Source organism: Notolabrus celidotus, chromosome 17, assembly GCF_009762535.1.
Source record: "Notolabrus celidotus isolate fNotCel1 chromosome 17, fNotCel1.pri, whole genome shotgun sequence".
NCBI lineage: Eukaryota > Metazoa > Chordata > Actinopteri > Labriformes > Labridae > Notolabrus > Notolabrus celidotus.
This window is the reverse complement of record NC_048288.1, coordinates 23,054,343-23,069,239: the sequence shown is the minus strand read 5'-3', so window position 1 is coordinate 23,069,239 and position 14,897 is coordinate 23,054,343. Positions and strand designations below refer to the sequence as shown.

At 41.3% G+C, this 14,897-nt stretch overlaps 1 protein-coding gene across 1 annotated transcript in view; it reads left to right on the top strand.

Moving 5' to 3' along the window:
* Nucleotides 1-12,707, top strand: part of fam49bb (family with sequence similarity 49 member Bb) — a 48,020-nt gene extending 35,313 nt beyond the window's left edge. The window contains exons 6-12 of the mRNA XM_034707051.1: nucleotides 3,965-4,104; nucleotides 5,555-5,632; nucleotides 9,276-9,392; nucleotides 9,483-9,562; nucleotides 9,659-9,785; nucleotides 9,861-9,931; nucleotides 11,651-12,707. Of these exons, the coding sequence (XP_034562942.1) occupies nucleotides 3,965-4,104; nucleotides 5,555-5,632; nucleotides 9,276-9,392; nucleotides 9,483-9,562; nucleotides 9,659-9,785; nucleotides 9,861-9,931; nucleotides 11,651-11,714 (677 nt within the window). The 3' untranslated portion in view covers nucleotides 11,715-12,707. The remainder of the gene's footprint in view (nucleotides 1-3,964; nucleotides 4,105-5,554; nucleotides 5,633-9,275; nucleotides 9,393-9,482; nucleotides 9,563-9,658; nucleotides 9,786-9,860; nucleotides 9,932-11,650) is intronic.
* The last annotated feature ends 2,190 nt before the right edge of the window (nucleotides 12,708-14,897 follow it).

The window sequence follows — 14,897 nt, the reverse complement described above, 5'->3', positions numbered from 1 at the left end:
GTCAAACCTAGCATGAAAGGACTTGAAGCTCCAGTTGTAGTACCCAAATTTAACTCCCGTTTAACAACACTGTTAGAAATATACACGTCTTCCTGCCCAAGGCATGCCTAGAATCCAAGGTGTGATTTCTTGGAAATAACTCCAGTCAAAACCTTTAAATGTTAGTTTGCCAGCAGAATAAAACTGAGAATCACAGCTACATTCTTCAATTTAAGAACCTGATATTGGCTAAAACTTGACATTTGAGCCAGTTGAATAATTAAAAGTGAATTTGTAACATTATTTATGTTGCAAACTGATGTCTTTACATTGCATTCACACTGAAATTAGGCCAAAATATACCCGTTTTCTAGCTTAACAGCTTATTAACATCATTATGCTGATAAAAATTGAAGTCTTCTTTGTTGTTAAAAAACGGAACAGATCTAATCAGTACAGTCTTTGCAGGATCTTGTCCTGTCTGAAGTCCCGCCATCCTCTGACCCTCCCCTCTCTGCGAGTAAAGCGCCTACGTGCACGCATTCTGCTCGCCTGCTCTGCCGTGACCTGATGCGATCAGACATCCCCCCGCCGCCCCGCCCTGCCCGACTTCCCGGCATAGTAGAGTGGCTCATTTCTGAGGGCCTGCGAGCAGCTCTGTCTTAACCTCTGTTTTGACTGGGACGTCGAGGGGAGGGGGAAAAAAACTGCACCACTAAGGCCATTTTTAATCAGCTGCTTCGCTGCAAACGCTGCCCAAGCAGATGGGAGTCATTACTGAATGGCAAACATGCTCAATTTACTGCACTGCACCGCCAGCGCTGTGTCCGTCTTCTGACTGTCCCCTTAACATTATCTTAAGTGCTGTGCGCTCCAAGTCTGCTGCTGCTGGCTTATGTTGACATGCTCATCGTCATATGTAATCAAAAAGAATTGTAAAGTACACTTTGAATAAATTCATAGAAAGCGCTCATTTAGTAGCGCGCAGCCTTGTTGCATCAGACGTGGAGCTCGTCTGGGTTATGTCATTATTGAAGGCTCTCTCCAGCGTCTAGACTGAATTCTAAACACTGTCTGCATCTATAAATAAAAACTCCCCCTGGGCTTTAAGGCTTTTTTATTTTTTCTCTTTTCAAACCTGTGTGTTTGAACAAGACATGTTTGTTAAATCATCTTTCTGCTCAGAACTTATTTGCCACATTTCACTTAATCTTTTCCTCATTTCCCTGCCGGTGCTCCTCATGCATGCATAATTCTGGGTCTGTGGGTATGCTATGTCAAGCCATGGCACAGGCTTTGTATTTACTGACTGTCAAAACAATGAGTGTAATCCTGCTTGAATGAAATCCTTTTCCCTAGCTTACTCCCCCCTCCCCATTTCATGCCAGTGAGATAATTAGTCCCATGTCTCATCTGCATCTGAGCGGGGAAGTCTCTCTGCCCCCAGACCATCCCTCTGACCCCCCCTCCCTCCCCAAACTGGCACTGGGCCCCGGGGAGTTTGGACACCACTGCTGCCCCAATATCTGTCCTAATCAGGATGTTTCTGCTGGCTGACACACCGCTCACATATCTGTCTGCGGTTATGATCGCTTTAAGAGGTGTTTGTTGTCTGAACGATCTCCCCTTGGTTCTTCTCTTTTTCTACTTTTGACTCTTTGCTGGGACAGTTTTCCTATACCTGAATCGATGGTTGGGGCACAGACGGTGTCAAACACTGAGGAACTCCAAATCCCTTTGGGGCAAAGTTGTGATTTAGAGCAATATAAACATTATTGATTCCACACAGAGCAGAGCTGCATTAACGGCAGTTTTAGCCGTTAGGATGCTTCTGCTGCGGCTTGTTTTGGGATGAATCTAAAGACCAATACACTGACTCTAACATTGACAGATGTTTTCTGTCTCATTTTCATGCATTGGGGCTCCAAATAATGATTTTTTCATTATGGTTCAATTTGTAGATTACTTGCTCAATAAACCTGTTTTAGGGGCGCCAGTTTGCATTAGTGATTGGAGCACGCAACCCATGAACAGAGGATACAGTCCTTGTCACAGCAGTTGCTGGTTTGACTTCCAGCCTCAACTCTTTACTACATGTCTTTCCCTCACTCCCCATATTTTCTGTCCCATCTAATAAAAGCCAAAAAGCTGGTTTAGTTTCCAAAACATTGAATAGATGCATCCAGGTGCTTGTTTAGTTTAACTAAGTCTGAAGTCTAATATTATGAAACAGAGGAAAGCAGTAGAAGAGCAGTTAGTTTTTTTGGGCTGTAGAATAAAAATGTCTCCCAAAAATATCCCAGGGTTTATTTAAAAAGTCTTATAATTACTTTTTTTCCAAGCAGTAGTACAAAACCTACAAGTATTCTATTTTCAAAGATTCAAAACAGGACACACCAAATCACACGTCGGAAATGTTGACAAACAAATGATGATAATGATACAATTGACCAGTTTGAGGTCAACTCAAAATGTATCACCAGCTATTTTAATGATGGATTATTCATTTCACATACTTTGCTAATCAAAAAAATCACTAGCAGCTGGTCATCAGAGGGAACCACACAACATAGGGTGGTCTACAGACCCTCACAGAATAAGAATTTTAAAAGCAAACTTGAAATATATTTCAGAAAGTTTAAAAAAGCAAAGTAAATGCGATAAAGTTAGTGAGTAAAATGTATAACCTGCAATAAGGAGGTAGATTTAAAATGCCCTCCTTGTCAAGAGCTTCTGATCGGTTGGCGCAAAATTATTGCACACAAAGCCTCCTTTCACTTGTCATAAGTTGAACATGCACTCTCGCTCCTCTTCATTACAAAAGATACAAGCTTTTTGGGGTGCAGGAAAAATTCACCCCAAATGCATTGTACACCACCACCCAACAGGTGGCGGCAGAGAGATACACCCCATGGATTAAGTCACAGTACTTTTAATTGAACTACATACACTGTTGTAACACCTGCTGTTTTACATTATAACTTTAATATATGTACTTTGGATTTTGTTGTAGCTCCCCTTGAGAAAGAAGATGCACCAACATTTTCAGTTTTGGACTTCTGCTGAGACAGGACACAGGGATACTTTAACAGTAACTAAAAAATGTGCTCACATCACCCCCATTTTAGTTCATCTACACTGGCTGCCTGTTGATTTTAGGATTGATTTTAAGATCCTTTTATTGACTTTTAAAGCACAACATGGACTTGCTCCTCTATACATCTCTGAACTTTTATCCCCCTTCAAACCTGGTCGCAGTCTGAGATCCTCTGGCAGTGCTCTGTTAGCTGTTCCAAGGGCCCGACTGAAAACTAAAGGGGACAAGGCTTTTTCAGTCAGGGCTCGTACTCTCTGGAACAGCCTGCCAGAGGATATCAGATCTGAAGAGTCAGTCCTGTGTTTTATGTCACTACTCAAGACACATTTTTACAGGAAAGCTTTTAATGTGTGATTTTATTTAATTTTAGCTCTGATTTTAAGGGTCTGTTTTATAAGTTTGTATGTTTTTAAGCTTTTATTTAATTACATTTTTAATCGCCTCATTTTGCTTTGCACTTCTTCTTGTTTATATTGCCCACTGTGAAGCACTTAGTTACTTGTATTGAGAAGTGCTATATAAATAAAGTATTATTTATGTTGATCTCTTTAGTGTTATATATTTTACATTCTTAAGGGGAGTTCTAAACAATTTTTTTAAATAATAAAGGGAAAATTAGTCAAAGGAAACCAAAATTGCTATTTGCATTCCTGTCATTTGATGTTATGAATAACTAGCAACTAACTAAACTAACTAGTTAATCTGAATTGTTACTAATCATTCATCACTTATCTATTTCCTGTCAGTATTTAACTTCAGAATTTTAAACTTTACTCAGCTACCCTCACTGCGGACATAGAACACACATCAGCACGTGTCTCTGGGTCCTCACAGATGGAGTCTTCATGCTGCATCTCTAACACAGACATGTATTATGTTCTATCACAGAGGCGGCGCTGCACAGCCTCCTGGGAGCTCTGACCAGCGAGACTTATGACGACCCCACTCAGCACCTGGAGCGGGAGCAGGCGCTGGCCCGGCAGTTTGCAGAGATCCTTCACTTCACACTGCGCTTTGACGAGCTGAAAGTACGTTTGTTTATTCCTCTAGCATATCCCAAGAGTGTGTTTCTGCTTTTAAAGCCCAAACTCACCTCTTTACATGTTGATTTAAACTCCACACTTACCTCCTGTGATACAGTCCGGACCTCTTCACAGACCAGCAAAGTGCTGATGCCCTCGAATTGATTTTGGAGCTCTGTGCAATTTTCGACTGCAGCCAGTGAGCGCATGATTAGCATTTAATTAGAATCCTGATACTGCTCTGCTGTTTATAATACAGTGGATGTCAGTGGAATGGCTAATAAGGGTCGTAGCTGGGAGAGAGCTCTGCAAATTGTTGTGGTCCTGAGCGGAGTTCTGCATAATGCGGAATAAACGATTGAAAGAGCAAATTTCAAGAATGCATTTGGCTTGAATTCAGACACAAATTGCTTCAGTGCAACCCAGAAACACACCAGGAGTGAAGCGTGAGTGTCGGTCCAGTGCCCATTGTCAAAAACATAATTGTGTGGGCACTCATCTGGTTAGACAGGGGGTGAACTGGTTCCCCTTAACATCCTCGCTCCTGAGATACAAAAACTTTACACCCTGACACCCCCAGGCAAGTTGCTGCAACGTCCCAATTAGTGCCCACTATCTAGGCTGGCAAGAGAGAAACACGAAGGTAGGGGGTGCAAGGTGGCATGCCAGGCCTATTCATCAATCTTTCACACCCATGCACGGGCTTCTGACCTAGTTAAAGAGTGTGTGCGGCGTGCAGCCCCTCCCTGCAGAAGCAGCCTGTCTCTCTCCCGGTGCACCCAGTGGACGCAGACTGAGTACCAGCCTATTGTAGCAGGATTAGCATGCTGCCAGCGCGGGATGGGGATAATTAGCCACATGATGAGCTCTCACTGGTGGTGACGTTTGAAAGAAGCCTGCTGGTTGTTCGGCTTCTGTTTAAGGGGTCAGTTCAGCTTCACAGTGATGCATATTTTGTTAAAAGTTAACAGACTCCTTTGGATTTATCTGAAGTTCAAGTGATACCAGACAGTAAGCTACCATTCGTCCTCTGCTCTCTCTAATGAGACCCTTTATACCTTTCTGTCAGCTGTATAATTGTTAGCCCTCTTGTCACAAGTTGTACAAATCCACAGCCAGACTGTAACGGCAAAACAACCAAATTCCTCCTGACGGGGTGAGCAGGGACGTGGATGTAAAGCAGGATGAGTGTCAGAGGATTCAAATCCAGTTCAACAAATAAACTTGTAATTGTATCTGTGTTCTTTTTATGTCATCTCCCCCTAAAGCTACATTTCTGCCTTGTTGGCTAAAACATTCTGTCATGATGATTGCATGTTTGATCCAGAGCTGAGTGTCCCGCTGCAGGCTGTGCCACCTACAGACATGAAGAAAAACACTCCCCCTCCCTCCCTCCTTCACTGTCTCTCTCTCTCCCCCCCCTGAATTAAGATGTAATTGTGTTGTTTTTTTGCAGATGACAAATCCTGCCATCCAGAATGACTTCAGCTACTATAGGAGAACCCTGAGCCGAATGCGGATCAACAATGTACCGGTGAGAACATTTTAACTGACATTTCAAAAGCAGCTAACAATCTCAGATTCTACTAAAACAATCCATGGACCCACCAAGAGACGTAATGACACTGTTCTGCATTTTAGCACCTTTCAGCTCCTTGTTTTGTTTTAACTGGTTTACTCTCACCACTTGTATCATCTACAGTCCAGCTGTGTGTTGAGAAATTCCACACAGTACAAAGTCTGCTGTTAAGCGAAAAAACAGCAGAACATTTAGCTAAGGATCCAAACAAATTCTATTGGAGGTAGAGACCAAAAAACTAGCAAAAAGCGAGTCAATGTTGATCTTGCATTGCCACTTGAACAGAAACAAGACTCCTAATAATGCTACTGCTTTGCTAGATGTGGAAATAGTGGCTACAAGACGAGATGGCACTGTTGTGTTTACAGCTTCTTTGAGCTGCCCCCAAGTTGCAATACGATCATTGATGGGATAAAAACAGTGTGTTGTTTCTGTGTTTCATCCTACTCCTCTTTAATATTATGAGTATGTGCCGCGGTTTTTGATGCCCCACCTTTTTTTGCTTACCAAAACAAACATTTAAAGCTCCTGTGAGGAACTTTGAGTTGTGTAGTTTTTGGAACCACGTCCGAGGAAAGCAGCCTCTTATATCTCTGTTGATTTTGGCCCATATAAGATAAGATAAGATAAGATAAGATAAGATAGTCCTGTACTCGTCCCACAACAGGGAAATTCAAGTGTCACAGTAGCAAAGTAGAAAGTGCAAAAAAATATAAAGCAAACAAGAGCCTATAAAATATCAATTATTAAAAAGTTATTAGCAATTAAAATTAAAATCAAAGAGGTAAAAAATAAGCATATCTTACAACATATATATATATATATTATTGGTTATATAGTCTGACCACTGCAGGAAGAAAAGACCAGCGATATCTCTCTGTGAAACGTGTGTATAAGTGTGGAATAAGTGTTTCTTTGTTTTTTTATTTAAAAAAATTCACCCTTCCATATTTTAATGCTCGAATATGTAATCAGTGGAAATGTAAAACAAAGGAGCCTTTTTTTGCAGCAGCATGTAGTTTATCACTTTGAATGAAACCTACCCCCTGCCTGCTGTTTTAGATGTCAAAATGAACCATATATAAATACTCAGTCTTTATGTTGATGGTCTTGTTTGCGTTATTAGGTCATAAACAGGCATCAATATTGATTTTAAGTCTGTTTCATAAACAGCCAAAAACTCCTCACAGGAGCTTTAATCTTATCCCTCGTCGATAAATTCAACAGCAGAACAGATTCTTGAGTCTCTCTGAAGCTCACTCTCACAGTTATGGAAAGACTCTTGTGTTCGTGTTTGATACTTTTGTGACAGAGATTCATTTATTAACAGAGCTTTAAAACTGTTATGTAGCCTAAACAATATGATGAATTGAAACTGATCTGAAAATGAAAGTTTAGACAATATAAGAGCTTGTTAAAATGTCAAAATATGTTTAAGAGATGTCTATTTTAAGAATCAATACTTTGACTCACGTACCATCTGTTGATATGGAGGTGGTGGCCTTCATGAGGGGGAGCTCCAAATGTTATGGCTTCACCTTTGGGGAACCGACATATCATCCATCTTTTTATACCATCTTCGTGTAGAGTAATGTTTTTAAAACTATCCAATCATGATCACATAAACAAACGAACAGATGTGTAAGCCACCTGAAGTCAAAGTCAGTTTAATGCTTCTTCCCTGAGTTCTGTTCCTGTATAGATTTGCAGACAGTATCTTTTGAGATATTAGATTTCAAGGAGCCATTCACTCCTCTTATACCAACTTCAAAAGATGTACATCTTTATTCAGATGCTTCAAGGACATCTAAAAGATGCTCTGGTGTAGGAAGCGGTGAGATTTAATTGTTCCCGCGTGAGCAGAACGAATGGAAACTGCTCATAGTTTTGACCGTCTAACAGGAGGATTTTATCTTCCAAACCAGAACGAGCCATTAGACAAATGGGCCCAGACAAGTTGTCGTTAGGACCTGTCACCGCTGAAAGCTGCTCGGGCTGCCGTCCTCCCTTGTAGCTGCATCTCACAGCGGCACAAATTTAGTCAGCGCTCAGACAACGGAATCAGTCAGACATCTGAGATGAAACACATCCGTCCCTGCAGTGAAAAAAAAAGCTCTTTGAGCTTGCATGTCATCATCTGTTTGAGCATGAATTGGTCTGAATTTTTGGGAGGATTATTCATATTCTGTCAGTGGTCTGTTAATAAATAAATAAATAATAGGAGAAAGAGTTTTTGTTGCTTAAATATGCAGACAAATTTAGAACAGTCTGTTCAAGAGACACCTTGTTCTTTGTTCCCCACCAGGTGTTTTCACTGTCTGCTTCAGTCTGAAACTATAAAGCAGCAGGATGGGTTAGTCAGCTGGGAAACCAGGAGGGTTCAGTGTTGTCTTTAAGTCAGTGTTTTTTTTCAGCTGTGACATTATTCAGTGTTTTTATGTGCACTTTCACAGTCTGTCTGAGCTGCATGACAATGACGAGTGTGATACCAGACTAAACTTTGAGTAGATCCAGGCATTTTTTAGGATTTCTGCATCTTTGCAGAGTTTCAAATAAATTAAACCAACACGATTGTTCAAATCAAACTCAATCAGCTGTTTCATAATGTGCACAAAAAAACATTGGCATCTTTTTATTTAGAAATGCATCCTAGGACTACTTCCTTCTTACGTCCTCGCATATATTGCACAAAGGAACTCAGGAAGTCATAACCTTGGATCTCAGGATCTTTTATTACTATCTGTTCCGAGGGTCAAGACTGAACTTCGGAAAAAGACCTTCAGGTTTGTTTCTCCCTTGACCTGGAATGCTTTACAAAAGGATCTAAAACTGTCTGACATTTAAGCAGTCCTTAAACGACTTGGAGACTGAAGCATTTGTCTATAGATGTTTTGTTTAAATGTGACATGCTGTTTTTCTGGAGGTACCTGTTGTGTAGCTGTTGTATGCGTCTACTATTTGTATTTCTGTCTATTGTAAAATTGTAACTCTGTAACTGTGCTGCTGCCTATCTTGGCTAGGACTGTCTTGGAAAGGAGATTTTTAATCTCAATGAGCATTTCCTGGTTAAATAAAGGTTATAATTAAAGGTCTAACTGTCCCAATAGAGACTCTGATCCAGCTGTAGTGAACACACAAGGTTAGATCAGGATTCCACGTCTTTCTTTCTTCTGCCCCAGCGCAGTGGAACAGGTGTAACCCTTATCTGATCTGGATTCATTCTCAGTTGAGTCCAGTTGTGGAGCTCTGTCTAGACTTTAAGAAACATTGATGTTTCTGAATATATTAAGAGCTGTATTTTCAAAGAAAGAGTGAGGCTCCACTAACACGTTGAGCTTTTTAGTTTCACAACATTAATATAAAGCTTGAGCACACAGGGGAAATAATATAGGATTCATAACATGAGAAACAATGCTCCTGTAGAGGTATATTGTCCGCTGAATTAAGGATATATATTAAGGGTATCATATATCACTTACTTAGTGTCCTCGAGTCCTCCGGGGTCTCCGCTCTGTAACCGACTCAGACTTTTGACTTCAATAAATGCAGCAATGAAAAGATAATAACACAGATCTGTCGTTCATTTGGTGATTTTCAGGCAGAAGGAGAGAATGAAGTCAACAATGAACTGGCCAATCGGATATCTCTGTTCTACGCCGATGCCACGCCCATGCTGAAAACATTAAGTGACGGCACAACAAAGTTCGTATCAGAGGTGAGACAGAGTGAAGAAAGTAAAAGAACCCTTTGAGCACATGTGTGAAAGCATCCTCTCATCCTGTGTCATGTTTCTGTGTTTCAAAAGAACAAGAACCTGCCCATCGAGAACACAACAGACTGCCTGAGCACGATGGCGAGCGTGTGTAAAGTCATGTTGGAGACACCGTGAGTGACTTTCTGCACTTTCAGAGCTGCTTCACGTCGCCCCCCCCCCCCCCCGACATTTCTGCATGTAATCCATCTGCTCCGTGTTCCTTTCAGGGAGTACCGCAGTCGATTCAGCAGCGAGGAGACGGTGTCGTTCTGCCTCCGGGTCATGGTGGGAGTAATCATCCTGTACGACTACGTCCATCCTGTAGGAGCCTTTGCCAAGTCGTCCAAAATCGACGTGAGTACAGTTTCCTCCTCCATCTTGCCTTACAGCTTTCTATTTAAAGCTAACAGTCGTGTTTCTTGTCCCCAGATGAAAGGCTGCATCAAAGTCCTCAAAGATCAGCCTCCGAACAGCGTAGAAGGCCTTCTAAACGCTCTCAGGTAAGCTCGTGTCCACACTAAATTGTGTTCTTCCCCCTGCAGCCCAGCATGTAATGTGATTAGAGCTGCAGTCTGGCAGCATGCACACTCTCATTGAAAAGGACCCGGCTGCTCAAGCTGTGAGCTGAATGATATTCGGAGCCTGTTCATGAGCAGTAGATTCTCGGTTTATTTCACTGTGACGGCTCCTCTGCTCCAGTCCAGCGGGGGTCCGGTCAGCCGGGAGAGCCTTCTGCACTCAATTTCAGGTTGGGTGTCAAAGCCTCTCAAGACATGCAGATCACATCTGACACCTCAATCCCCACCCTCTCACAGTCTCCCAAATTTCACCCGCACAGCTGCTCAGGCTGACAGCACCGTTTCTGTGGTGACCTCACATCTGTATGTGTCTGTGCAGAGAGGGGGCCCGGGGCACGCTGAGGCCGACCCGGTCACGTGAGGTCACTCACATGGAAAAGTGCTAGATTTTTTTGTCAGTGGTCACATCTGTGATCTGACAGATGGTGACGAAATACTGTAGATGGATACAGTGGTGGGAAGCAACAACTTACACCCAAACAGTGTTAATTTCAACAACGAAATTATGACGATAAATGTTAGGCAACAACTCATTTTTTCAAGACGAAAACGAGACTATGATGAGCTAAAGTGCTTCCCTGACAATAAAAACTCTGATGAACATATGTTTTGATTTCGTTGACGAGACGAAAACATTAATGGCCGACCGTAGGACATTCAGAATCCACGTTGTCCCCCGCTGTGCGTCTAATATTATAATTTAAAGATAAAAGTGATGCATTCCTGTTACAGGCTGAGTTATTATCTGAGGGACTCAGTGTTAGCTTGGTCTCTACCTGCAGCAGGTGTGCTTCATGAACCAGCTCTCCTCACCTCCATGCATCTGTCTCATCTTCATTGATGATTTTTACCCCCGGTGTGAGTTAGTAACAAAGACACAACCGGGGGACGTCTGTTTAATTTTTGCGTTGTTGCAGCTGTTAGCGTAAAAAGCTCTGCATCTAGAGCTTGATTTAATCCAGTTTGGTGATACATCAGACACATTTAGTAAGTTTGGATCAACTCCTTGTTGAAAAATGCAGATGCATTTCAGAGTGCCGTGAACTGACTGTCTGTCCAGTGCGCCTGTCACTGCAGGTGCATTCAAGGACCGTTGTAAATGTGCAATACAGCCCTTTCATGGCACTTCAAAATACAGTCACAGTGGTCACATCAAGAATGTTTTCTTTTGACTTTTTAGCAGGGACAGGCTGAATTATTTAACTTAAGATATTACACAAGCAAAAGTGTTAAAGGAGTGAAATGTTGACGATTTTAATACTAACCCTGATACCGACATCTGATCGACTACATGAATTATTTAAAGAGTGAAGATGTTTCGGCAAAAATCAAAAACTGAAATGTTTTGAGTTTTCGTCGACGAAAACTAGACTAAAACTACAAAGGGCTGAAAAGACTAAAATGTGACTAAAACTAACAGGCATTTTCATCCAAAGACTAAGACTAAGACTAAATCTAAAATAGCTGCCAAAATTAACACTGCACCCAAACACTGTTCTTAATTTAAGTTATCTGTTAGAAGTTTCTAGGTGATGTACCTTAGATGAACTTGTACTGATTTTCTGATGTGACCCTACTTTTGACATTGGTGTGTTGTTACTTTGCTAAAGTTAAGGATCTGATTACTTTCCCCGACTGCAGGTACACAACCAAGCATCTGAATGATGAATCAACCAACAAGACTATCAAGAGCATGCTGCAGTAGACGGAGCTGCTGCTACACCTGCTGCCTCACACCCTGCTGCGAGGAGACGCCACTCTCCTGACTGATGTCGGTGCACAGAATGTTTTTTTTTTCTTTTTTCTATTTTATAATGGAAATAGAGCTACTGCTCCGCCCTCTTTTATAATGCAAAATGCTACTGCCATTATGAACGTCTTTTTCTGTGCCAAAAAGATGTTGCTGAGATGTAATGTTTTCGATATAAGGCCATGACACGATGGCAGCTAATGAAAGCATTGTGGTGTTTTTAAACATGTCTTGTTTTTCCCTGTGGAAGGGACGGGAGTGCTTTGACTTGAAAATTTAAAAGAGAGATATATAGAGAAGTATATATTATTTTTGTTTGATTCGTTATTTAATATTACATCCTCTGCATGATGAAAATGATGTCTTTTCCTTCTATTTAAAAAACTAATGGTTCAGTTTAATTTGTCTGCTCTATTGTGCATTATGACGTTTTGTTATTGAAATGGTACCTGTCAAAATGAGATTTAAGAGTACTGTTTTTATATTTTTTATAGGTTTTAATTTGTGCATACGTGCTTTTTTCATAGTTGTGTTGTATTTTTTTGATTTGGAAACTTTAAACTGTGATGTGTTCATAATCAGATGAAAATTGGGAGTGTGTACTGTAAATGCACAGTATGTTGTGGCTGGAGAAATTAAAAGGAGAACTCTTGTTTTCTACAACTTACCTCGTCTGGTTTTATGTCTAAGCTCATATTGTCCTCTGGTTGAGCAAGAGGAGCTTTATTGCTAAGGTTTGCTTTCATTATTCATTTGAATCAATATGCATATTGCTCAACTGCAAGACAGACAGACAAGATACAATACATTTAAAAAATGATCTTACAGCTTGGCTAATAGAAAGAGACAAGCTGCTTTTTTTCTGTGATATGAGCTTATTGCTAAATAATTTGAAAATATGCTTGTTAATTTTGTCCAGATCTGCATTAAAACATGATGGCTTGATAATCGTCTAGCTGGCTTGTGTTACATTGCTTACTGTGTTGTAGTTTTTTTCATTTATCATAATATCTGTCCGTACAATTTTTGCAGAGTTAAGTGGCTTCTCTCAACATTTTACCAATGAATGACAGGTGGTCCAAAGTTGTCATACATGCACTTAGGTTCACCTGTTAGCTTCACATTAACAATTTTAAATGGAGGAAAGTAAGATTATAAAGTCCACCAAAACCTCTGAAACTTACATCTTGCATTTAGTCTGCTTCAGTCAGTGCAAAAACTGCTTGTAGTTCCATAACTTTTTTTGTAGCTGGGACCATTTGCCCAAAATGAACGTAAGAAATAGTGAGTCACAGAACCAGCAAGAAGTGTGATTATAATTATTATTTTAACACTTAAGTCTTTGTACCAGTTCACTGATTGAAGAAGTAATAAGTAAGCCTTAGAGGAAGGGGCGGAGCTAGACTCTCATCGCAAACAGGGCGGAGCATCCTCAAGGGGCCCTTCTGATAGTCATATTCACAACTGTAAAACAGCTAAGATACTTTCTCCCCTACTTATCAATAAAAAACACAAATTCTCACTTATTGATACAAGACAGCCCAAAAAAGTCAACAGGTTGCTTGTCAGCAGCACCGAGGACAGCACACAGCAATCTACAGCATTGAGCAATGAATGATTCCACACCGACGCCGATCGACAGTGACAGGCAGGTAAATTGTCCAGTACTGTCTTTCTCAGGAAGACAAAAACACAACATAGACACAGCACACAACCCTAACCCTTACCCTAATCACGACCCTAACCCTAACCCTAATCCTAACCCTAAGCACAACCCTAACCCTAATCCTAATCACAACCCTAATCCTAACCAATCTAAAGCATTGATTAATGAATGATTCCACACTGACGCCGATCGACAGCGACAGGCAGGTAAATTGTCCAGTACTGCCTTTCTCAGGAAGACAAAAACACAACATAGACACAGCACACAACCCTAACCCTTACCCTATTCATAACCCTAACCCAAATCACAACCCTAACCCTAACCCTATTCATAACCCTAACCCGAACCCTAACCCTAACCCCACCCCTAATCCTAACCCTAATCCTAACCCTAACCCTAATCACATCCCTAACCCTAATCCTAACCCTAACCCTAACCCCATTCATAACCCTAACCCTTATCAAAACCCTAACCCTAATACTAACCCTAACCCTATTCATAACCCTAACCCTTATCAAAACCCTAACCCTAATCCTAACCCTAACCCTTATCACAACCCTAACCCTAACCCTAATCACATCACTAACCCTAATCCTAACCCTAACCCTATTCATAACCCTAACCCTTATCAAAACCCTAACCCTAATCCTAACACCTAACCCTAATCACAACCCTAACCCTAATCACATCCCCAACCCTAATCCTAACCCTAACCCTAATCACAACCCTAACCCTAACCCTAACCCTAACCCCAAACCTAATCCTAACCCTAACCCTAACCCTAATCCTAACCCTAACCCTAATCACAACCCTAACCCTAACACTAACCCTAATCACAACCCTAATCCTAACCCTAACCCTAATCATAACCCTAATCATAACCCTAATCCTAACCCTAACCCTAATCATAACCCTAATCATAACCCTAACCCTAACCCTAATCATAACCCTAACCCTTACCCTAATCCTAGCCCTAACCCTAATCATAACCCTAACCCTAATCATAACCCTAATCATAACCCTAATCATAACCCTAACCCTAATCATAACCCTAATCATAACCCTAACCCTAACCCTAACCCTAATCCTAACCCTAACCCTAATCCTAGCCCTAACCCTAACCCTAATCCTAATCCTAACCCTAATCATAACCCTAACCCTAACCCTAATTCTAACCCTAACCCTAACCCTAATCATAACCCTAACCCTAACCCTAACCCTAACCCTATCCTAACCCTAACCCTAATTCTAACCCTAACCCTAACCCTAACCCCACCCCTAACCCTAACCCCTAACCCTAACCCTAACCCCACCCCTAACCCTAACCCTAACCCTAACCTTTCCTAACCCTAACCCTTACCCTAACCCCTAACCCCTAACCCGAACCCTAACCCTAACCCCACCCCTAACCCTAACCCTAACCCGGTCCCTAACCCCAACTCCTAACCCTAACCCTAACCCCCCTAACCCTA